The 25,584-nt window shown below is 40.5% G+C and overlaps 1 protein-coding gene across 2 annotated transcripts in view; it reads right to left on the reverse strand.

Annotated features, from left to right (window-relative positions):
• Positions 1-1,458: 1,458 nt before the first annotated feature.
• MMD (monocyte to macrophage differentiation associated) overlaps positions 1,459-25,584 on the reverse strand; it is a 45,676-nt gene continuing 21,550 nt past the window's right edge. Inside the window, exons 1-7 of one of the 2 annotated variants that reach the window (XM_069799228.1) lie at positions 20,557-20,813; positions 14,145-14,226; positions 7,416-7,576; positions 6,517-6,591; positions 5,971-6,072; positions 5,068-5,137; positions 1,459-3,749 (exon numbers count right to left, since the gene is read on the reverse strand). In XM_069799228.1, coding sequence (XP_069655329.1) covers positions 3,549-3,749; positions 5,068-5,137; positions 5,971-6,072; positions 6,517-6,591; positions 7,416-7,576; positions 14,145-14,226; positions 20,557-20,585 — 720 coding nt within the window. In that variant the 5' untranslated portion in view covers positions 20,586-20,813 and the 3' untranslated portion in view covers positions 1,459-3,548. Of the gene's footprint in view, positions 3,750-5,067; positions 5,138-5,970; positions 6,073-6,516; positions 6,592-7,415; positions 7,577-14,144; positions 14,227-20,556; positions 20,814-25,584 lie in introns of those variants that run through there. The other variant, XM_069799227.1, reaches the window with a different exon arrangement.

Genomic DNA, 25,584 nt, shown 5'->3' on the forward strand with positions numbered 1-25,584 from the left:
TCACATATCCTCATGTAAAAGTTCAGTTACCAGCTGTGAAAATCATGTAAGAAGCCATACTGCAATTTATGATCTACCACAGCAATAACCCCAAGCCCCAGAAGCGCGTGACTCCATCCGGTGCGCTGCCAGCATCGTGGAACTGCTGGTCTATGGAACGCCTGGAACGCTGCGTGCCTGATGCAGGCTTGGTGCTTCAAGTCAGGCAAAAAATTAATTGGAACAAAACTGTGTAAAAACACATTAAATGGAACATCTTGTCTGTCTGCTAACACTGATCTGGAATTTAGGTAACTTTTTAAAGTTTTGGAAAACCATGATAACCAGCTGTTTCCAAAAGCCTTTGAAGTATCCCATTTTTACACCATAATTCAATAGATACAGCAAAGGTTGCAAAAACCATGTTCAGACACTCAAGCCTCCTTTGAAAGGACATCATTACTTACCCAGAACTGGAAGATGGTAATACAATGTCTTACCATAATCACAAGTAATTAAGAGGGATGTGGGGAAGACAGAATTGAAAAAGAAGCCTGCTTTTATGACTGCTTTTGTTAAAAGAAATAAAAATGAGTACTTTCTTTGTGCAGTCCTTGTTGCTCGAGTTAGAAAAACCAATACAAAACAAAGAAGTGCACTCTAGAATAAATCCTTAAATGAATCCCTTCAGATAACCAAATTATTTTTTAGATGCACACAATATTGCATTAGAAAAAGTGATGAGACTGAAAATATCCAGTATTCAAAGGACCTGTTGCATCCTAGACACCCTCCGGAAAAGTCCATCTGCAAAACCAAAACACGTTATCACTGCTTCATTTAGACTCAACATACTTGTTGCACTTCTAAAACCTAGAGGCACAGAAAATACAGAAGGAAGTGCTTTTAAAAACATTTGCTTCAGGACAAAGAAATCACATCTTGGCTACTGCAGCAAACATTACTGGAAAAAGCACTATTGTTACTCCTGGCAGGAATCAGGCCAGAGAGCTGCAATTAGACAGAGAGGGAAAAAGAGAAAAAAAAAAAAAGGCTAATTGACATGTTTTCCAGACAGAAATGCATTTTTAGTTCAGCTTTCTATTTTTTATGCTTTCCTATAGGGATAGGAGTAAAACTATGTATTATTAGTGTTATATAATTGAAGAAAACCAAACCCTGGTGGATAATGGTATAAGAAAATTGATACAGAACAGCAAAGGGAAAAGTAGCAAGTTCCCAATATTGACCACAATTTAGACATAAATATACTTTTTTCCATATCACAAATGGAATAATTTGGATTGTAATCTTTCCTAATATTATTTTAAAGATTTGACTGAGCAAGCATGAGGGTCATTAGGTTCAACTCTGGATCTCTCATGTCAAGAGTGGCAACAGCGTTAGTCCTCTACTTTCCTGCATAAGTGTTGGAGGGGACCCCCCAATCCCCCCAAAAAAACCCGCCAAGAATACAAGTTTCCAAATTGCACAAAATGTTTATTGTTAGTCTAGTACATTCAATATCATATTGACTAGAATACAGTAATTAAAAATATTTTTGGCGAATTGAAATTTTTTAAAAACCATTTCAAACACTCCAAAAAGCAATGCCATGAAAAATTAACTTAAAATTAAAACAAACATATTCAAGCAACAGTTTCACTTTTGACTACAGAAAACTTCTACATGTATTTTAGTGGTTTTAACAGTACTGCATTTAAACAAAATATATGAACTCACAAAAAGTGGAAAATATTAAAATAGACACAATGTTAAAAAAACTGAGGCATCCAGATGTGTGAGACTGTTGTACTAGGAATTACCTGCCCAGTTGTTCCATTTGTTCTCTTTTGGGGCAGTTAACTAGTCTGCCGTAGTGGTGCCATTTCTCCAATCACCTCCTAACACCATACAGCAATTCTTCAATGCCTTGAAATTAAAGTTTGTCCCTCCTGTAAATTCCGTATATAAATGTATATATTCTAAAATATGCAACCCACTGGCAAATTTAGGTGCAGTATTAAACGGTACCTTGAAAAACATCCCTATCTTGCTACTTATTGTTTGCAGACAGGCAATATCCAGAACAAGATCTGAAAAAGGCAACACGTTTTGGTTTTGTTTTTAAATACTGACATGAAAAACTGAGTAAATTAGAAAAAGGATAAAGTCAATCTTAATATAAGACATTCATTATATAGTGGGACAGGATACAATTAGTGGACAAACAGAATTACAATGACTCTTCTACATCTGGTCATTTAATGCACGTGTTCTACAATCATGACTTGCTACCACATTTGGTTTTCCTGTACAGAAAGACAGCAATACAATTAAAGACCAGTTTTACTCTGTGTTAAGTCCCAACACGACAAGTGACACCACAGGAAGTTCTTCAAGCTCTCCTCCCTGAAAGGCTGTTCTTGTGAAGAACCAATAACTTTGAATTCAAAGCGGTCAGCGATCGCTCTATACCTGCTGCTCTGACCAGGAGTTCCCAACAGAACAGCCCCAACGAAAATTGGTGGGAACAGGTTCTGCTGGCCAATTTAAATCCCTTTGAAAATCCAAGCCTTAATATTACAGCACCGAAATGTGTGTACAGATTCTAGAGAAATGACTGACTCTCTGGTATGGATAGCAGGATATTAGCTGTCCATCTTCCTTAATACTGTCAACCCTTGATAAGTCAGCTTTCATCCAAACTGCTGCCTGGCTGGGCAGCACAGAGCAGAATTGGGAATCTTGAGGAGAAAAATCACGTTAACTATTTCTTTTAAAGCACTTCATTTCCATCATGGATAAAGCCAAATTAAGGTGCTGTTTAAGTGGTACTATAGATGAGCAGAATACTATCATGTTAAAACTCAGCAGAATCACATTTAGATTTTAGCTCATAAAAGTGGTTATTACAATTACACTTGTAATACAACCTTTGGAAGAGGTACAACGTTTGCTTGTCAGTACAGTATGTGGAATGTAACTATTTCTTGCAAGATTTTGCAACATGAGTAACTGCATAGATGACAGTTGTGTGTTTTCAGTTCAATAAATGTACTTTTAAAGTTTACAAAAAACACAAAAAGTTTCTATAAAAGTCACATTATACCAAGATAATGAGTGGTAAAAGTAGATTATTTGTCTGTGATTCATGTTTAATAAATGACTAGTGGAAAGGCGATAGAAACCAATTTCAAATCAAGAGAGTTACATTTTTGCTATTGCACTGACTTCACCGTTTGAATCACTAATTTAGAAAAATTCACATAGTTAAAAATTGTAAAATTAAACTAGAATACAAAATTTATTTGTAAACATCAGGTAGCCAGTTCTACTAACATGGAATGGATTCTTGGTACTGCAGTACAGTATCTTCGTTATTTACAGCACTTGCCGTAAGATGGGCAATTGCAGGACACATACAACATCAGTTCACAGTAATTGTGTTCAGAGAACTATCAAAGTCAGTGCAGATTTTCTGTGCAATTTTCCAATTTCCCCGAATTCCTTAAGTCAAATAATACTGTTACAGAGGCCAAGTGCAGATTTTTTTTTTTATATATATATCATAAGTGACGAATTATGTCTGCAGGACTTCTGTAAAGGTACTTCCAAATGGCATAGTAATGAACAGCAGCTGCTGTGGCCACAAATATGTGCCAGATGGCATGGGCAAACGGAATGACTCCATCGCTCTTGAAGAACACCACACCCAGACAATATATCAAGCCTCCCCAGGCAACCTCCTGAAGTCCATCGGTGTTGCTCTGTCAATTAACAAGGAAAGATAGGGATGGGGTGTAAAGGAGGGAAAGGGTATTTTATGCACAAAATACAAAGTGCTTTCCCCCCAGGAAAAGAAAGCTGGCTGTCAACTCAGAACATCTTGGGTGTGACAGATGGACAAGTGAGAAACCCAGTATATTTATATTACACTTTGTGAAATATATAATTATCTATTTATATAATATGTCTCCACAGCACTATAGAAGTAATAGAGGGACAACGCAAGAATTAAGACAAGTTGGATGTTTTGCTTCATGCTCATTAGCAGAGCGAACAAACGCGGAGAAAAAGAAACCCACGTTACTGTGCATAAGCGTGAGTGTAATGCAACTCCTCACTGGATGAAGCATCCAGCAAGGTGTTGGTGTAGCACAACATTCACAAGGAACAGTTAAGGCATTACCTTGTAGAGGTGTCAGATTTATACTAGCAGCAGAGAGGGTTATTCAAAGTTATTTAAAATATGTAAATATAAATAAATAATAGTCAAAGTTTTGAGGTGGACAAGACAGAGCAGGATGCTTTACAGATGCACCAAGAAATCTTTTTAAAAAAAAACACAAAAAAACCAGTTGCTGAGAGATCAAGTATCCCAGATACAGTGCATCAGTTTGATAAAGTTCGACTACTAAACTTTTCAATTTTCCCCTGCTTCACTGATAAAAAGAATCCTCTAGTAAGAGACAAAACCTTCTAGCTTTGTTGCCCCTAAGTAATTTTGAAAGGGGTAAGAGTCAATTTACTTCCCCCACCTTGGTCCAAAACACAGCATCAATTGATTAGATTTTCCAGGGAGCTCTTACATATACCAAGAAAAAGATGTGTTATCAGAAGTCCATTGCACTTTCATAAAGAAAAAACTTCTTTCCCCAATCTGCAAGTGGTAAGTGGGCATTAAGTAAGTTGATAAATACTAATATCTAGAAACATTCTTCAACAGGCTAAGGTACTTCACATCTTTATCATTTTTACTCAAAAGGAAGTAATTGAATTGTTATGTCCGACATCCTTTCAGAAGTGAGGGTCTTCAGAAGTGGAGTTTGGAACCTAACCTCTTTTTATCTAGACCCTGTGGCCCAGATTCAGCAAAACAAGGTAGCATTTCCTTGAAATGTAAACTATGAATTCAAAATATATATATATATAACTGACTATATTTGGTTCTTCTGCAGAGAACATTTACAGTTATGGTGGCCTAAAATTAACATCTTTTCAGAAGAAAGATTGCTGCACTGGAACTTAAGCTAGTTATAAAAGGAAAGTTTGTATGTTTGTAATGTTAATAGTCACATTTCTTACCATGGATGTCACTACCAGAGCAGGAGAAAATCCCATCGCTAAATAGAAAAAGAGTTCAACAATCTTATACCTAAAAAGGAACGATTCGAGTCATGTAAGGAGGTGTACAAGAGGATCAACATTTCCTTCAACAGTAAAGAAAATATTTTAAATTTTATGTTAGCATGGGTCCATTAAACTATTCAGAAAGCTTTCTGTGCAGATAAATAACCAGTGTTTTATGACAAAAATAAAGCTAGTATTTATCTCTACATTGTACAGTTGCAGGCAATACCTTCTTCTCTAAATACTGCCTAGATGCATTCATTTGCATTAAGTACTAGTGAGAATAAAACATTGAGACAACTTATATTTTCTTATTTGACAAGAACCTCAATAGCTCATCTCCAAAACAAAGAAGTTGGGTCTTCCTCCCTGAGGATAAGGAATGAAAGCAGGCTCAAGAATTCAGATCTGAAACTCAAGGACTCGCATCTCAAAACAAAAATAAGAAGGTAGCAGGAGTCAATATGCATCAGTATATACAAACAATATAATGTTGCAGTATAAACTATACACAATGCTACATAAATTGGGGGCGTAAGAAAGCCATCGTTTCAACTGGTTTCTTACCCTACCCACTTTCACCCCTGCTTTCTTGTAGCAAAAGTTTTAGAAGTGGATACTTCCCTCCCACCCCTTTAAAAGAAGACAACAATATAGCCTAAAGACATGTTATGACAGGGTGAATACAATTATCTTCTGACAAGATGTAAGTTTGCGTCATTCTCATCACATATTTTCACTGTTTCAAAGCTCTTATTTCAATGTGTGAAAGGCTGGATAGGAACACTCAGAAAGCAAGAAAGCCCCACCCCACCTTTTAATTTCAGTTTAAAGTTAAATGCAAATAATAATTCTTACTTTTCATGGTAGAGAAATACATAAATGGTTCCTCCAGCAGCCATCAGCCAGATAAACCAACGCATGTGAGATGCTAGAGGCCCAAGCTCACGTAGATTTAACCTGGAGGTACAAAGATTTCAAGACAAAAGTGATGAAATGGAGTGTACTGAGTCCACAGGAGTACTGTGGACTCAGTCTCACCATACTGAGTGACACAAGAGTAGTAGGGCTTGATAAAAATATATAAATATTCAGAGCTATAACTTAGGCATGACATGGGAGAAGACACTTGGACATTCTATACACAGAGAGGCAGAAGGTGTGTTTGCATTGACGTGAAGGAAGCATAAACTGGGGTTTGTGGAATATAAATTACTTTCTGCTGTCTTCTAATACTGCTTTCTGTTCAGCAAATCCCAGGCGATTACATTATGCTGCATTTCACAATGCAAAATGTGGTCAATTGCATCTAAGAAGATACCTATAGATTTTGGAAAGCTGCAATGATAAACTGTTTACGTTGGAAAAAGCTTTAATTCTGAAGCTGCGCTTCTGATTTCTTACCATGGTGCATATGATGCCGCAATAAAGACATAGATCATCATTCTGTCACACATGTGAAAGCAATGCTCCATGGTCCTAGTAAGAGAGAGAACAAGTCACCAAGACAGATTTTGGAAAGATTTTTGTATCATCTCAGTTTTCTGACACACTTTGGAATTACTTTGGGGAAAATACCCTCAGCTCCATAACCTCTTAAAAACATTTGGAAGACTGTCCAGCTGACTTCAACTTCAGGAGGTCATAAGTGAGACACGTAGGAGATGAGCACTCCTCCATTCCTCTTCTCCCCTTCTCCACCCCATTGTACATCCTGCTTTCTGGCAAGGAGGCCGAAAGCTGTCACATCAACTCCACCTAATCCAGCAACTGTTACTATTCAGCGCCTACTGAATCCAATTTACGGCCCAGGATTATATAAGAGTCATAATGGAACAAAAAAAAAAATAAAAAAAAAATCATCACATCTTAGTTTTTCTATTGCTGCCTTGCTCCCAAGGAGGCTTTCTGCTAGTTAGCTGTGTATTGTATTATAATTCTCTTGGCAAACTCTGCGTTCCTCAAAGTATTCGAGCGTGCCATATACTCCCAGACAGTGTTCTCATTTCTGCAATGGGATTATATCCACCACTCACTTAGATTATGTTTTTCCCATTCAACTTCTGGATTAAGAGCCACTAGGGCCTAGAAAAACACATATTTTCTTTGCGAAAAAGCAGCAGACATTAAAGTTTGTTCATGTATGAGCTTGGCACACTATTTCTTCCAACAGAATCGAGGGTGATTTTTTCATGATTCAGTACAAGGTACCACTCCAGCCTTCTGTAAAATCATGTTTTTGACTGAGAAACACAATGGAAAAACATCACAGAAGATGAAAATAAAACATCTTATAGTGATACCTTAAGTGACTCTTTTTCCAAGAAACGATATGAAATACTGTGGAGACAATAAAGAGAGCACAGAGCCCCATGCCATACATCCATGCTGTTATCTTTTCCCATCGATCATCAGAAAGCCGGTGGAGAAGGGCACTACCCACAATCGCAGGAACAATGAGGAACTAAGAAAACAAAAGGCCATTGTTAAGTCTTTACTGGCAGCCAGCATAGTACCACCCACAGTACAGCAACAGCAGGGCAGATAAAACTGCAGTATGCCCCATATAAGACCATATGTAAAACATCTGATGGCACACTCCTAACTGGAGCAAGTTTTTCATTTAGTTGTATGTTGACACACAAGCGTCAAGACTTCAGCAATGTCTCACACAACTAGGTTATACCCGTTTGCGATAAATTTCTCCTCACATGCTATTAGGCTAGGTTACTAGCTCCTCTAGCCATGACACAAAATCAGACAAACAAAAGAATCTGCAAAGTTTTACCAGTGTTTTTATTTTCACATTCTGCTTTGTGTTTTTATTTAAAAAGTTTTGATCTTACTCTAGGCTTGGATCTAAACCACAGGACAGACCAAAATAAACTTAAGTCCCAAATGAAAAGAGAAAGCATTTGGAAGCATGCAGTTAAGTAGAAGACAAGAGAATTAAGCAAAGGCTTTGCAGAACTTGGGTTTTAGATATCATAAATAAATTAGATGCAAACTTCTTTTATGAATAGACTCAACGCACAAAGATTATGTTCTTCTAATGCAGCATATCCAAGTCTGTTTTCCTTACCACCTCCCTCTCAAGCAGCTTTAATTCACATCTTCCAAAACAACCACTGTTAAAACATCATGATGGAATTAGCAGGCTCACATGAAGTATCTAAGAAGTGGGCTGCAGGCTTCATACACATTTAAAACTATACTCCTTTCCAGAATAAATTACATCATATACCTTTGTCTCATTCAGAAAAAAACAAACTAGGAAAAAAAAAAAAGGCGGGGGGGGAGCATGTCCAACAAGTATTTAAAGAAAAAAACCTGCTGACTCAGACATTTCTACCTGTCTCCCTCCACCATGAAGGTATATCTTTGTCAGCCTTCCAAGTTAAAAATGCCGCACAAGTTCCCTTCCAGGCCCTACGAAGTATCTTAAGATGTTAATTTGTTCACCTGAATTGTAAATAAGCTTCATAGGTTAAGTTCTTCGTAGTTTAACCCAAGTCTCACATGCTAAACAATAAAGCTAGGAACAAGCAATGTTTAAACAAATCTAGCAACTCTGCTTTGCATTACAGGTTTGATAGCTTAAGAGTGCGTAGTTCTGGTCTAGCCTGCACTGTCTTTGTCCTTTATCTGCTTACAGACTAGAAGAAATTGAGGCTCTGATCACAGCTACAGTGCAGAAGATGCAGAGCAGACTGAATGACTCTAAAGTAGATGGTTAATCCAAAGACTTAAAAAAAACCAAGCAAACAAAAAAAGTGGCTTTTACTTCTGGCTTTTGAAATACATCAACTGTAGCTTCATTACTATTGTATTTTCTTCCTTTTTGCAAAATTTAGTACGTTTACGCCAAAAGCTGTAGAGCCATGGAAATGAAAAGTATAGCATTCCTATACCCACAGTATTTGGACCAGAGGTGAAAACGCTTTCTGAGTTTAATGAGACTATGGAAGTTGACCTCATGCACTTCAAGGCCAAAAATAGTCTGCGCGTCTGGCTTCTCATTTATCACAAACCATAAATTTCCATATACATATCCTGGATAGCCCCCAAACTCAAGAACGGTTAAAGTGTTTCTCTCTTCAGGAGATTAGTCACTCCTGTTTTCCCACATATGGCATACAGTTTAAAGTGTGGCTGAAGCCCTTGAGACAGCAACGAACTGGCTAGATGTGGCAGTTTTTGCAGGAGATGGGAAAATACTAAGCTCCAGAAATAGTTTTCTAGCCATGTTTCTTTAAGCTGTGCAGTCACGCTGTATCCACGTTCATCAGTTTCCTTCCCGATTTCTAGTGCGAATTTCAGTTTTGATTAAACTTGACAGAGAACTAAAAAGTTTCAGAGAGATTATGTACCCACAAGAATCGTGAACACAAGTACTAGGTAAAATAGCAAATCCCTACTAATTCCCTACTAAAAGCCTGGGCATGAGCTGTGCAGAGATTCTGCCTGGAGCTCCAATTGAGACCATTTTATAGGAAGGAACACCTCTTTGGAAACTAGATTTAGATATTACACAGTGCCTTTCTTACACAGATACCCCAGCTTTTTTACTAAAATAAATATTTCACAAGTTAAGCTATTATGTGTAATGCTCAAATGGGGCAACACAGAGTTTGATGCCAACCACTTTTTCCAGTAATTATCGTATATAAAGTTAGAGGGTTAAAACAAATAAGCAATTTTCTTATCACCTCTTTCTTTGCACCTTCAGAATGAAGAATGCAGCTACAAATGAATACATGATGAAGACCTGAATTAATCTCTTTTCTGCCTTGTCCTGGCTCTGAAGAATAATTCTGCTTCTCACAGGGAAGAGCACTATACTTCCATGAGAAGGATTTATTGTTTTTTCTAAGTATTCTATTTGGAAACACTTTCCCTCTGTGCCTGATATGCATCATGGGAACAGTTACACTAAACAAGAGATGTTTTATTACTCTTTTTCGGACCAAAAATAGCTAGATTAAAGACAAAATCCAGAAATGATACTCTGCTGTTCCAGCCAACTGGATAAAAGTTCGTTAGATACTAATGCCATAATAGATAACATATGATGCAATGGACTTAATTATATCTCACATGCATCTTACAAAAGAAATAGAACACTTTAGTCAACAAAACAAGGCGGATTTTCCCATGTTCATTTGAAAAAAATCTCTAGCGCAAGAACTGCATTTTAATCTTCAGAATGGAGAAGCAATCAATCAGTCCTTTAAAAGGAAGGGTATTTACCAAAAAAGTAGTCAAAGAGTCAGAACTAATAGAATGAGTGTGATTGTGCCATGTCATTTTACAGCAATGACATAGCATTTCTAAGTTGCCAGCATTTCTAGTGAAAAAAAAAACCCAAAAAACTAGCTACAAGTCACAAAAAGCTTTGCTTCTTTCAGCATGAAGTGTGACTCTTCCAAATCAGTATTGTTAAACCCAACAATTTAAGGTACTGTGAGCAAACCCAGAACCATGATACTCCAATCTACTGATTTTAGCACCTTTATTAATACTTGCTAAATCAGAAACGGGGCTGGTAGAGCGATTTACAGAACAAGAGAGTAGGCAACAGTTTCACTAAGTTTTGTAGAGAAATGTCAGAAAAAAAATGAGAACGTGAAGTTACAAACCCCTTTGCAATAAGGAGGAAGACAAAGGATTAAAATATATTTATTTACAGGTATAGGCAGGAATCTTCAAGAAGAGACTTGGGCACAACCCCCATATGATGTATTTTGGGAAACTGACTACCACAACTCCTACTGTCACAAATAGCAGCCACTGCAAAAAGCCTTAAGGCACAAAGAAAGACGCTGAAACAGTAAGCTGTAAACCTGATCAGGCGTACTTCAGGGAAATTACATTCTCTGGTTACTACCTTGCAGTAAACTATCCTGTATCTTCCATCTATCTGGGGTTGCTTAGGATACTGGTACATTGGTCAGCATTTTATCTGTATGCTTTCTGTATTTCTGTAGACAATCTCTCCCATAGAGATGTTCAAAATTTTTGCTTTCGTATGTAACATTCATGCCTAATTAAGTTATTTTCTTTGCACACAAGGCTATGCACGTCTTGTAGTCAGCAACAATGACCTTCGATGCACAAGCCACTGTAGCAAAGCACGGCGTTATTGTTTGCAATCTCACATGCCTTTCTTTGAGAGGGAAACGTTAACAGCATAAGATGGTCCCTACACTTCCTCTTTGGAAAGTAAGACAATGGAAAGATCAACGAAGCAGCCAAAATCACATGTGACACTTAGAGGGAACCATGAAGGACTATGTCCATCTCAAACTGCCTGCTCCAGGAGCGTAGTCCTGAAGCCAAGTACAGTGTCTCCCTACTCATCAATTTTCTCTTCTCAAATAAGGAGACAAGCATCGTGGAGGGAGAAGCATACTGGTAAGTTGGGTTGTGCAATACACAGAACAGAGAAACTGCTAATATCAGTCAGGTAGAATGGAGACATTTTCATCATAAAAGCCTTTCTGAAATTTTGATGACACCTTCTTCCATGCTCAAATGGCCTACTAAATGCTCCAAGCCTCATTTTTTAAATATTTATACTTCTTTCTTCTTTTTTCCATACACTGCACAAACCAAGACTCGAATAGAGAGACTATAACTTATTTTAAGAATAGTTCCTCCTTTTAAGGCAGTTAGAAGAAACTTTTAGAGCAGTATAAAGCAAGCAGTGTCTAAATTATGAGGTTTTAATACAACAGAGCCTATCTTTTGTCTGCTAAACCTTATATACACTAGAAAGTTTCACGATGAGCCATCCCTCCCCTTAGATTTAGCTTACCTTACAACTCAAATTCTTACAACTCCTGCTTCTCTCATACACCGTTTCCTTCCTGTTCTTCTAAACACAGAGAGCAGTCTTCTGTGTCTCTGTATTCAACTGCTTAGCTGCCCTTCCTGTCTCCTAGTGTCTAAAGACAAGTCAGTGCTTCATTTAAAGCTAAAAAAATCCAAGACATTTTAAATACCCTTACTAGTTAGAAATGTGAAGATGCCTTACTATGCTACACAAAGTTACCTTTTAAGTATTGTCACAAAAAGCCATGCATGGGATTCTGTATCCCCACTTACTGTTTGGGGTTTTTTTTTGGTTGGGGTTTTTTTGGTTGTTTTTTTTAAGCAGCTGCCTAAACTGACTACTGTGTATTTTTAAGTCAAAAAACAGACGGGATACCTACTGAGGAGTACAGCCATGCTCGTAAAATACAAGTTGACCACTTTCTCTATTATGAATACAGCTTTGAAAAAAAATATATGGAGAACCATTGCTAAACTCTGTTTTGTAGAAATTACATCAATGTCTAATTGACAACTCATACCGTAATCTAGCAGCAAAGACTCAACCGCTTGACTGTCTAACATTTAGTAAAACAGCCTGTAACACAGAGGAGAAGCAAGCATCCCGCCCCCAGCTTTTTCTGTATAATCCACTGTGCTTCCCCAGATTAGATTCCTATTTCAAGGCTTTAAATTTTGATTAGAAGTTATTTATTGCATACAATTTTATTAAAGAAGTAACAATCCCTCTTTTACACTACACTTTAGTTTCTTCCAAAGGATATGTTAATATTGCATATCCCCAAGCTGTTAACAGTTCCTGGTAGGTTTTAGCACGTAGCTTGACTGTTCAGAAAGTAATTAGACAGCTTCACCAGAATCTGTAGCATATCAGAAAATACTGATATGACATCTTGGCTGTAACCTACTGCTAACAGGCAGGAATAAGACATGCCTGTTTTTCAACTAGATGAAGGTTAGAATTGCTAAGGACTACAGCAACGTCTGCCAGATATTTTGAAATCTAACTTTTTGGCCAGAGTAAACAAGATCTGTACAAGGATTATGAGATAAACTACATACTTGTGCTAACTAACAGAATGTTGCTTCATTCTCTAGACAAATGAGCATGTATTTACATAGTGCTGTACATGAGACCCTTGGCTTAAAAACACGTAAGCTTCAGTTAGCTTTTCTATATGTTAAACCTCTATATGTAAACCAAGGTGATCCTGTTTTTACTAGCAACACAGAGCTGTATGTTGGTTATTTATAAAAGATACACAAAGGATCCTTAAGAACAGCTCTTTCTAGAACTGAAGAGTCCCGTGCACTACCTTGAGCATTCGTATCTGTAGCTCACTCAGACACACTGGAGATAAGAGACTGAGGACAAAAAGTCAAACATACTTCAGATGTTTGGAGTTAAACAAGGGACTGAGGAGAAGCACAAGCTGCTTTTATAAAAGGGCAAATGTTATCTTAAAAAACAAACACACACATTTTTAAGTCCCTTTCAAAGTGCTGGACAGCAAATTAACTTCCCAATTACCCCCCCCCCCGCCCCAAACCTGCTTTCCTTATTTTGTATACCGTATATTCAAATCTAGTATGGATCCTTACATTATGAAAATACAGACAGACTAGGACTTTTAGTAGGGCTGTCAGCATTATTAGTGCCTCTTTCAAAATAGCAGATTTCTCAAAGAAGCGATTCATAGATATTAAGCATCCGAACTAAGCCATTCCAGCTCTTCTAGCTAATACCCACATGATAGTCTTATGAAGCTTTCCACTTCTAACATGAATAAATCTTTCTTACACTTGCAGTATACAATTTGCACAATATTATGTCAGCACAGTACTGGGAAATCTGCCTTGCAAGACTAACTAGTATAGGCCTACATTCACTTTACCGTGGTCATCCTTTGACTGGGACAGAGGAAAACCACCTAAAGACATGTAACTTACTTCGGTGGAAAGGAATCTTATGAAGCATCTGGAGCTCCTAAAGATTCAGAACAGGGATGGATTACCAGCCATCTAATTAACGTTACATTTTCTGGACTGTTTCTGAAGCTTATACAACAAAACCAGAGAGGTTGTAAATATGGATACACTTGGGCAGAGGTAAGCATTTAGCCATGTGAACCCCCCAAAATTTATCAAAACATATTTTAAAAAAAAAAAAAGAAGGGGAAATGTACTTATGTACTTACTGCATGTGTGTAACAGTTAGCAGCATGTTCATAGCAAGTGGGTTTGTAGCGGCTGTTCGCTGGAGCTGGGTGGTTCATGAACCTGTTGAATAATTAAGAGGTACTTTTAGGAAAGTTAATAAACCATCTCTTTGGAGCGTCATGGAGTACCTACAACCTAGTAGTGTTAAAAGTTATAAGCACAGACATGTTAAAAATAAGTTACTTGAACTGTAAGTTCTCGCAGATAAGTTCTCTAACAGAAGCATATGTTAACTAAATTTCTGTGACTGCCTGTCACAGCGGATGGTTATCTTTAATCAAGGCTTTGCATACAGAACTTCAGACCCCCTCTTTTCCGATGGCCTGGTCAGAGGAAGAACGAACTATTTCCTATTTAAATTACATAATATGGACTCAAATTACTCTTGAAATATGGACTTCATCATAGCTGCCAAGGGTTACTCTTCTGTTAAGAAGTTCTTGAAACTAGAGCAATATTCCAGTTCTAAAACACCTCAGAATAAACCAACTTGAACACTGACTTTTCAATTCCCATAGCGAGCAATATTTGTGTTTGGAGCATTAGATGGCTCGATTTTTCTTTGAGGCTAATCCTATTTTCTGTCTGTAACCAAGATCCAAGCTACACCGGGAAGAAAGGAGACTCCAATGGTTAGCTCCGAAAAGGAAAAATTTCAAGAGGCTTACCATAGACATTCCACCTTCTTCTCTAAGAATTTTCAAACATTACCTAACAAACAAACAATCACACCAAACACAGTCTATGTAAGCCAAATGAAATATGATGAAACTTGAGAAAGTTTTGGAAGAACTTGCCAATACAAGCGTTGCATTCAACTATTCTAAAAAACCAAGTACTTGAGCTGTTCCTGTGAAACTACACAATTTAAATCTGTGTATAAAAACCTCTAAAAGACAGCACACGTTTATATGCAACCAGACAGTCAAATCAAAGTTAGGAACTACTCCAGCTACAGTACAGTACTGTTAACCCAGCACAGCCTACTATCATACACAAGTGCTTTTTTTTCACTAATAAATTCCAGTTTACTCCAGACTATTATAAAACTACGCATTGACAATTAGTCAGGTATCCAACAAGCCAGGAACAGCTTCACAACAAATACAGAGCATGTCTGTATGTTCAGAACTGAGAGCAGCTTTCTTAGCAACTTTCTTGGCTAGATTTATATAAAGAGCTTGTTAGATAAACTTTGGTCCTCCCCCATGTCCCTCCTGGTTTAACTCAAAACTAGTCCTATTTTTATGACATCCATAAAATATTGGCCAATCTCAAACCAGGGAAAAACAACCAACCAAAAAACCCCAACGAGAATCTTATAGTTTGAGTAAGCAGTTCCAGATTTCTGGGATATAAGACACTTGGTTTTCGTGACTGATTTATTAAATGATTTGTAAACCTTTTTTTTCTAAACTGATACACAAAAACTTAACAGCACTGATAAATTAACACAGTGTCATGATCTCTCTCCAAATTGTAGCAATTTCAAAAAAAACCAATTTCAACTGTTACTAATACAAAGGATAAGAAAAATGTAAATTTCATTCACTCATGTTGAGTATAAATGGTTGTTAGCAAATGAATAATTCTGTGGGAGTTAATATATTGTTAAAAAATGGCAATTCTTTTGTCAGTGACAGATGACACCTTGCTCTCATCTCCAAGAGGATAATGACATTGTAGTCATATACAGAGGCTCGCAGAACATTTGGAAAATTATTTTGGTGCCTAGTGCGTACAGGTCTTCAACAGCTGCTGAAGACCATCTCAGCATCCTCTACAGATGGAACATTCAGTTTACTCAGTTCTGCTTCCAAGTTAGGAAACCATTTAAAAATAAAAGCATCTGTTGGCTCAGTTGAGTGACCAGGATTAGACTGCCCTTGCCCTACTCCATAAATTCAAAGTCATGGGAAACTTTTCACTGATTACGTCTAGAATATTATTACATTTCTCCAAAGGCCATGGTGGTACCTTGGAAGTCTCACAAGAATTAAAAATAAAAAACCCAGCCCAAACTAAAGAACCAAATGGAATAAGCTTATCCTCAGTATTAGCTTTACAATTTCTGTTGTTCCAAATTTTGATACAAGATATTACCATCATCTAAAAATCTATAAATAATTCAAGGTAGCCTGCTAATGGGGCCTCCTATTATCCATTAGGGGACTACTCTTAATTTTTTTTCCTTTTCATTTATATTTATTTAGTAGCAAAGATACTGGATCTTTCTAAAGCAGTCACAATAGAGCGTGGTGTAATGTTAGATTTTAGACAGAATTATGAAAAAACACTTCAGAAAAGTCCATTTATTATTAGGACCTCTTATTCTCACTAATTTAAAGACAGTGTTACTAGCAGTAAAACAGAACAGGAAGACATTAACAAAGCTATCCTTTGTCTGTTACCTACACAAAGGGTTGGGTTTTTTTTTTTTCCCCTTTGTTTGTGCCAGCATAGGAATGATGCAAATACTCCTTCATCTGTGCGGTAACTTTAGGCTGGCAAAACAGACAAGCATCAGGTTTCAGAAAGCTTCACACTTACAAAACATTTCAAACTTTTTTTTTTTTAAATATATACTTCAATTCTGATTATTTAATTTAAAACAACAACAAAAATGGTTAGTAACATGGCTGTTGAACAGAAAGCTTCACTGGACTCCCACAACAGCTGAAACTTGCTTTTCTTCCACCAGAGAGAGTTCTAGCAGAACACCACCATTAGCTATACTTCACCCATCCCCTTCACCTACATGTTTATACTACTAACACCACCATCACCACCAGTGTGTTTTAGCAGGAGAGGAAGAGTTAGACTTTACCTCTACCTTAAAGAAAAGGATCTCGCAATACCCCAGTACCTAACTTTGCTGTACATTTGACATACCTGCACCTCTCCTTTCTGAAAGGTATCGACTGCAACAGGCTGCAAGACCCGGGCAGCAAATGCTGGAGCACATTTGCTCAGGTCACTACTCACCAACAGCATTTTCAGTAAAGCAAAGCTTCAGTTATTGTCCTATGCCTTTTTATAATACTAATTATAAATGTTATCAGGAACTTTAGAGGAAGGATCATTCAGAAAGTGGTTGAATAGGGCAGTAATTCCAGCCAATGCTTCTCTTGTTTCATTTCCAGTTTGACAGTTCGTGTTTAATGCCTTAAGAAACAGACCTGAAGTTTGAAAATAGCTGCTTTGTGATACTACACTGAAGTGCTCATCAAACCCAGGAAAAATTATTTTGACACAGACGGTTAAAAAAGTCAGTCATATACTCCTGTAGTTACATATACATATGACATTGCAATATATAGGCAAAATAATTTGGTTGCTGACTTATTCACAGTCTAGAGGCAAAAACTGTTCTGTTCTTTCTTAAAGATAAATAAATAAATAAACCCCACGCCGCCACCACCACCAGATGCGTTTTGTTTTCTGCCACATGAATACTGCAACACAGGGACATTGTTTCTCCTCCTCCCTACAGGTCAAGTTTACCTCTTCTGAAAATGATAATTGTGAGGAATATAATCTCACCTTCCTAAAAGTGGAAACTTGATATACAGTGTTCAGATACTGTTTACTCCTTAATACAGGCTCTCTGTAACACAACCATTAAAGGTTATCATCAAATGCAGGACAGTCTGATAAGGTTCTAATGAACTGGACCACAATTTACAGGAAACATCTTTAAGTGGAGTCTTCTGATTCTCTAACAAATCTCTAATGTATTCTTTAAAAGGAACTCTAATGAAACCAGAGTGATTTAATCAGGGGATATGCAGCATTATCTCACAAGAACACATAAATACCTCTCCATTTAAGATACTGAAAATCCAAGATCTCTAATATAAAATATTAACTCCGTCAATATCATAATTTGAAATTTCTGAAATTAACCAACTAATAAGTACTTGCAGCCAGCCACGAGAGCAGAATGCTTTGCACTGAACCAAGTTATGAGTTCATTTTCACAATTTAAATGCATTCTTAAAGCACAAGAACTACTTGAGGCCAAGGAAGTCCAAGCTTTACAGTTTCACAGCATGCAAACAACCTTCTTTGATGAGCACATTCCCAATATAAGTGGAAAAGGGGTACCAAGACATGACAATTTAAAAAAAAAGAGAGAAGAAACTCATACCCCACCCTTTACACTACTTGAACTTTGATCTTGAAACACTTCAAATATTTAAGATGTTAAACATATGGACCATCCAGACTTTGCAAGAGACCCCTGATCTCAAGTTCCTATTCATTTCCAAGGAGTAGATGCTATATATGCTTCATAGTGATTCCAGAATTAAGAGATCATAGTATTTGGGAGAGAAAGCAGGAGAAAAATCTAAGGGTTCTTAAAGCTTTGTCTTTGCATGCAAAACCATCTTAGAAAAATAAATTATAAAACCCCAAATCTATTGCACGTATCTGTATGGCATTTGTCTGGTATCACAGCAAAGCAAGCTTACACCCCAAACTGCAGAAAAGAAAAGCACTTTTCAAATCTTGCCTTATCCTTGATTCCCATCTGCTGAATGAATTACTCTTTTCAGCAAGAAGTAAAATGTCAGTAAAAACAGCAAGCACTGATAATAGCCTCAAAGATGTGGATTTTTTTAGTCTTTTCAGGAAGTACATTTCCTTTATTCAGCTCAAAAGGCCTCATACTTCCTTTTACCAACTTAAAAGCACATTACCCCTTTTTGTATCTTGTTTTTTTCTTGTGCTTTCCAGCAGCAGGAGAGGCCATTTAGACCTAATAAGCCACAAATAACAGCATATGAGAAACTGCAACAAGGTGGGGATAACTCCACAAAACCAGCAGTAGCATACATTAAATGGGGTTACATATTTAGATACTGAAGCAATTTTTACGTTATCTAGGCTCTTTGTTTTCAAGAGGAAGACAAAAACAAAAAAAATCACAAGCAGGTCAAAATAGATCAGCACTACATTTTCACGATAACCATTTAGGTAAGATTTTGAAGAGAAACTAACAGGTTTATAAAAAGCTTGCTTTCTTTGACTGAATTGGCAAACATTTCCTCTTTATGAATTCAGCCCATACAGTTAAAAATAGAGCCATATTGCTCTGGACTAGGCACCTTCCTTCCTCGATCAGAAAATATCTGGCTGTGGTTTGTAACTGTTCACATAACCTTTACTATCGCTGAACAACCGAGTCACAGAAATAATTCAGATCAGTACAGACACAGACCACATATTTGGAAATATCAGTGAAATCACATGCTGTGTAAAGGTTCATGTACTTACAGCACGATACTAAAGATAAAATGAACTCTGCAATACTCTGAGAACCCATTAACAATTGTGGCATCACACATAGATTAGGTCATGGAAAACAGTGTCTGTGCATCCCACTGACCTCCAAAAAGACTCCTCAACCTTCTGGCAAGTATGAAAGGCAAAATTCCAAGCGAAGAGCGGGGAGCGAACAGAAGCCAGACCAGGTGCTGCAGCACATCTGAGCTCAGGGGCAAGGCATCAGCCAGCGTAACAGCCTAGGTGTGAGCTAGTACAGAAACCAGGTCTGACCACATCCGTGTTTTTCTCTTTCAATTCTATTTCCTTTATAATACTTAGGCTTTGGTTTCTTGAGCAAGTTGGCGAAAGGAGAGCAGGGCGGCCCTACAGCTGTGTACCTGCTGAGGGAAACCATCGTAGAAACTGGTGTAATCTGGGAGACAGACTGTCACTCAACAGTTCCCGGCCTTGCATCCGGACTTCGAGCAATTAGGTACCTACAGCCCAGGTACACGCGTGTTCACCCAGGACCCTCCATCCCACCCCCAGTGAATACCAGCACCATCCTCAATCCGCCCCCAGAGACGCCAGAACAAAGAGCACCGGCGCCCAGCTGAGGGGCGCGGAGACCAGGAGGCCGGGGCAGCCGCCGGGTGCCTTACCCGGCCCGGCCCGGGAGCCACAGGTCGGGCTCCGCGGGAGACACGGCCGGGGCCGGGACACACGGCCGGATGCGTGAACCTTCACCCGTTTAAAGGAGGGGAAGAAAGAAAAAAAAATAAATAAGTACGAGACATGCAGAGTCCCGTGTCCCGTCCCCCCCCCCCCCCCCACACCCCGGCGGGACAGCTCTGCTCTACCCGCTCGGCACCGGCGATGCCGCGGGCCCTCGGCCCCGGGGACGGCGACCGGCGACATGAGGCGGGGAGGGAGATGAGAAAACCTCGGATACCCCCCCCGCTCCCTGCCACCCCAGCCCCTCACACGACCCCGAGCTCCGCCGCCGTCGCCCGGGGTCCCCAGCGTGCCCGCCGGGGCGTGAGGGAAGCGCGGGGGCGGCCGGGGGAATCCCATCCCTCAGGGCGGCCGGGGAGCCGGGGGGGAGGGGGGTGTCCTCACCTCCTGAACCTCTCCTGGAGCCGCCGCATGGGTCCGGGCCGCCCGCCCCGGCCGGGCGGCGGGCGGGAGGTCGGGACGGGAGGCTGCGGACGGCTCCTGAGGCGGCGAGGGCCGGAGTCCGGGCCCTCATTGGCGTGTGAGGAACCGCCGCGGCGCGCAGCGACGGCCGGGCGCCGTCCGTCGGTAGAGGAGCGGGAGCCGGGCGGGCGGCTGCGGGCGGCCGCTTTAACCGGCCTCTCGGCTCCTCTCAGCCCGCCCGGGCGGCGCTTCCCTCCGCCCCTGCCCGCCCATCAGCGGCCGGGCCCGCCGCGGCCCGCCCCCCCCCTCCCCGCCGCGGTCAATGGCGGGAGGTGTTGCGCGGAGCTGGATGGCGGCGGGGAGGCGGCCTGGAGCGGGGGGGACCCTCCTCCCCGCCTCGGTGAGGGGAGGCCGGGGCTGCGGGCGGAGACCGGCCCGCCGCCGCCGCGGCCACCTCTCCCCCGGGATGATGGCGGGGCTCGGGGTGGAAGCGCCGGGCGGGGACCGGGAGCCGGGGCCTGGCCGCGGGGTCGTCGCGGCCGCCGAGGGGGGACCGGGCTGAGCCGGGTTTCCAGGGTCGGTCTGGAAGAGAAGGGCGAGAGGAGCTGCAGTAATGTCGGGGGCTGAGGGGTCCCCGGGGGCCGAGGGGTCCCCGGGGGCCGGGGCTGCGGGTCACCCCCCGCAGCCCGGGGAGAGGCGGCCGCGTTTTCCCCAGCACCGAGTGACAGGAGAGAGCGGTCGAATTGCCGTTCTCTCCACGTGTTCACCCCGATAAGCAGAGAGATGAGGGCTTCGCGATGTCGACATGCCTAATTTTTCAGCTTTGGAAGCTGAAAGAGCCCTTCCACAAGGGACCTGGGGTAGGCTGACCGAGGCCCTGGCCCGGGGTACCCTCACCCGCCTGCCCAGCGAAACGCTCCTCCGCAAAGCGTAACGCTGCGCGTGGAATAATTTACTCCGCTCTAAGTCGAGGTTGCAGTGGCTAGGCTGCTTGCGATAACCTGGCTAGCTATCTTCCCAGTTCCCCCAGCTGTAAGGCATAATCTTATCGACTCAGACCAAACTTTTCCAAGCAAGGGTTGTTTTACTATGTGGAGAGACCATGTCGAGCATGTTTCCATAAGATGAATGTGGTGTTGCCTTGTATAGTACAAATCAGGGCATGAATTAGGGGAATAAGTTCTAGTCAATCTTCTGCCTTCTAATCTAAGATCTTGTTTACAACAGGATTTTGAACAGTTCCAGCCCTCAGCAACAGCGATTAGTATGGGCACACCAAAGCAAACTGCCAGTTTAGACAAATAAACTATATCTGGCATCAACAGCTTTTATAGTAGGACTGGGACAGGTGGGACCTGCTGACTGCTGCCGCCATGGTTTGTAAACCAACTCCCCAGCTGAACGCGTCACCTCTGCCGGGTAACCACCTCCATCCACTGCAGGCAGCAGGAGGAAGCATCATCGTCATGACTTGGCTGGCCATCAGGCTAGACCTGGCTTTTCATGGCCCTCAGTCCCTTTTACTAACTCTTCCTCCATGCCAGGAGTGAGCAAACAATTGGGTGGTAACAGCTTTGCAAACTGCCGTGGCAAGACTTGCCCCTCGGTTTCTCTAGTTTGAGGATGGAATAAGCTCTTCTGGTACAAATTGCAGATTTTGGTCTCCAACGGGGGCTTGCTGCAAGGATGGCTGGGGCCGGGCCAGAAGACCACTGCGGGCAGTCGGTTGCTCAGCTTTGCTCAAAGGGGAGTGTAGAGCTTGTTGCTGGAAAGGAGAGCTCCTGAAATGCAGAGCCAAGCTAGTTCCCTGAGAAATACTTCCATTAATCTCAGTGAGGTATCACTGTTAATAAGTTAGTACAATCTGTCATCTGATTTAACAGTGTCACTGCTAATAAAGTTTCATACTGCTTATGTTATCTGTTAATCCGAAAGGAGCAAAGTTTGAGGACACCACTGAAGAACCCAGCCACACACGCACGGCTGCATTTGGACATCTGAAGCTTCAGTAGTACCCTGATAGCATGGCTTTATTTTGAGGTAGAACTTGTGTTGGCACAGCTACGTTCCTGCTCAATACCACACCCCCATCTTTGCATTCCTTTACAACTGCCCCAATAATTTGCTCTTTCAGGCTGTAAAATGTTCACGAATGTGTGACATTATGGACACCATGACTGGAAGGCTGGCTTCTTTGTGGTTCCGGTAAAAAGCTGGACTGACTCCTGTAAAACTAATCTGCTCAGACTTTCAAAGGTGCGCACAGAGGCATTGCATTTTGTCTCCACCTTCTCTCACTCCCTCTGCTCCTCTGTCTCTTCCCAAGCCACTCTTATTTTCATTTCCTTTCCTGCTGCCTTTGACATTTGATCTAGACTCTACCAGCAAATGTGTCACAGAGAGTTTTTCTCCTCGCAGTTTTCAAAGCCTGTTTTCCCACCTTTGTTCTGTGGTCACAGATCTCACAAATTGTGAGATCTGTAAAACAACAATTGGTGTAGCTTCATGTTGCTGGGACATCAAAGATTTACAGATTCAAGATATAGTTTAAAAAAATACCAGTGTTTCAAACTTGTTTCTTTTGAATAAAAATGAGAACATTCAAATCATGAAGCTTGACTGAGAGGAACCAGGTTAAGACCACCACCAGGCACCATGACAGCAGTGATGAGACTGGAAGATTTTGAACTGAATGTCTGTGTCTCTTAAGGAGATCACTGAATTACTCAGCATAGATATTGTTAAAGCAGTCCTGACCAATAACATGTTTTTAGTACTGGTGACTCTTGTTGAACTCATCTCTGTAATTGCTTTTTATGATCTAATGAATCGAATGCCTTTAAAAAAAAAAAAAATCGCAACAAAAGAAACCCCTTATTATAGACCAAGTAACCATTAGATCTAAATCCTAAAAATTGGCATTAAGCATTGGCAATAAGCATACAAAATTAAGGAAGCAAATACTTTATTAGTTTGATTACTCTTATTTACAGAGTATGAAAGAAAAAACCTTCAAATACCCAAAGTCCATTTGATTAAAAAATGTTCTTAAGAATAGAAATATGTCATAGTGAGCTCAGCCAGAAATGTATTTTAATAGATGAGTCAGGGTTACAAGAAGATGGAAGAACTTTCCTTACTGAATGCATCTCTGCTGTGGGGCGCTATCACGTAGTGCATTTGGAAGAAGGAGCAATGTATTGAAAATGAACAGCCAAGGGCTCGTTAATAAGAAATTTAACCCATTATTTTTTCATTGGGCAAATAGAATTTAGTTCTGATCAGGGCTGTGAGGTATTTGTAAAATGGATTGTCCAAAATGAACTAGGCAATCCCAGTCTGATACCCAATAGACACCCATTTGACACCTAATAGAAGGTGTTTGCATAGCAAATCTGTTACTAATTGCAATTCTTGACAGTCTCAGCAGTGAAGTCAATGAGTACCCGAGTTATGTGTTTTGCCCTTATTATTTCTAGGTCAAATTTTACCCATGCGGAATCTCCTGCCAGTCCTTCACAGATGCAACCTACTTGTCTAAGGACAGAGGAGTTTGTACTCCTGGACTATTTATGAGCATTAAATTGACACACACAGACATACGTAATTTCTGAACTGGACATCAAATGCTTTTATAGGACTATGCAAACAGGAACACACAAGTGGGGTCTGTAGCTTTCAGTGAATTGCAAAATTGTCTTGGGTTGCACAAATCTATCAAATGAATAGGCAGGACTTGCTGAAAGCTTCCTTTTCCCCACCCAAGATGAAAATTTAAGCGCCACATGAGATATCCGTGGTGAATGAAATTCCATCAGGAGGTTATATTAATAAAACTAAACATCTCACACAAAAGCTGAGTTTCTTCTAGCCGTTTGGCACAGACAAGTTCTTATTATAAGCCAGCACAATAACTAGTCTCCTGATTTGTTAAACAGATAACAGAGAAGCAAGCATTCATAAGCAGCTCCATGGTTGCCAAAATGGATGTATCAATGACAAGACATTGCTAGTGTTCCCAGGTACTTACTTTTTGGAGTTGCCAGTGGTGACAGGCTGACTTTGGAGGCAGCAGGGCAGCAAGCAGTGGCTTTGGAAGCTCTTAGCTAATTTAATGCAGCAGGGAGGCAAGCTGAGCAGCACGGGGCCCTTAATGAGGCACAGGGAACAAGTTTGACAGGTGAAACTCCTCTCCACTCCCAGTCTACACGGGAGGATAAATCAAGCGTTTCTGGTAAATAAGGGTGGAGAAAAATACCCTTCTGTCTTCTTTTGACTTCATAACAAACAGAATATGAGAATCTAGCCTTCCTTTCTTAGGGGTGTATGTGATAATGGAGGAAGGTGATGGTTTCACTAAGGTTTGATTTAGAAGCTTTAGAGGTAAACCTCTTTCCCATTCTTAGATTTAGAAAACAAATTCTGAAGTAAATGTGGTTGTAACTGAGTGCCTGCTTCAGACGTGTGTATGACTGTCGTAGAAATACGTTCTAGAAAAGATCTTGGCTGGTAAAGCATAACTTACTGATGCAATTTGTGAAGGAAATTCTATTTCTTCTTCAAGTTTCTAATATGAAAATCAGTATTGCAGTAATGTGGACTGTAAGACCAGGACAGCAATAGGTCTCAGGTGAGCCCAAGATAAAGCGCTGTGTGCTCTGCTTTGGGCACAAGCTCACACTTAAGCGCGAGCTGTGGGGTGCTCCGGAGCACTGGGGGGAAAGCTTGGGGTTGCGTTCCCTCTTAGCGTGTCCTGAAACACGCCTCTGCAGTACAGATCAAATGGGCAAATCAACCCGGAGCCGTTCAGAGAAGGGCTTGGGCTTTCTTACCGCGTCTGAGGACGCATGGCAGCAGAGCTACCCTGTAAAAAGTTGTGCTCTGGGTCTGAACCAGGACAAGGGTCCTGCAGGCAGCACGGATGTAGCTCTTCTTTTTTTTCTTGCTGCAAACTGACCCGGATTTCTGCTTTATCTAACAGTCTTTTTTGAGCATAGTGTGAAGGAGAAG

Source organism: Haliaeetus albicilla, chromosome 12, assembly GCF_947461875.1.
Source record: "Haliaeetus albicilla chromosome 12, bHalAlb1.1, whole genome shotgun sequence".
Lineage (NCBI taxonomy): Eukaryota > Metazoa > Chordata > Aves > Accipitriformes > Accipitridae > Haliaeetus > Haliaeetus albicilla.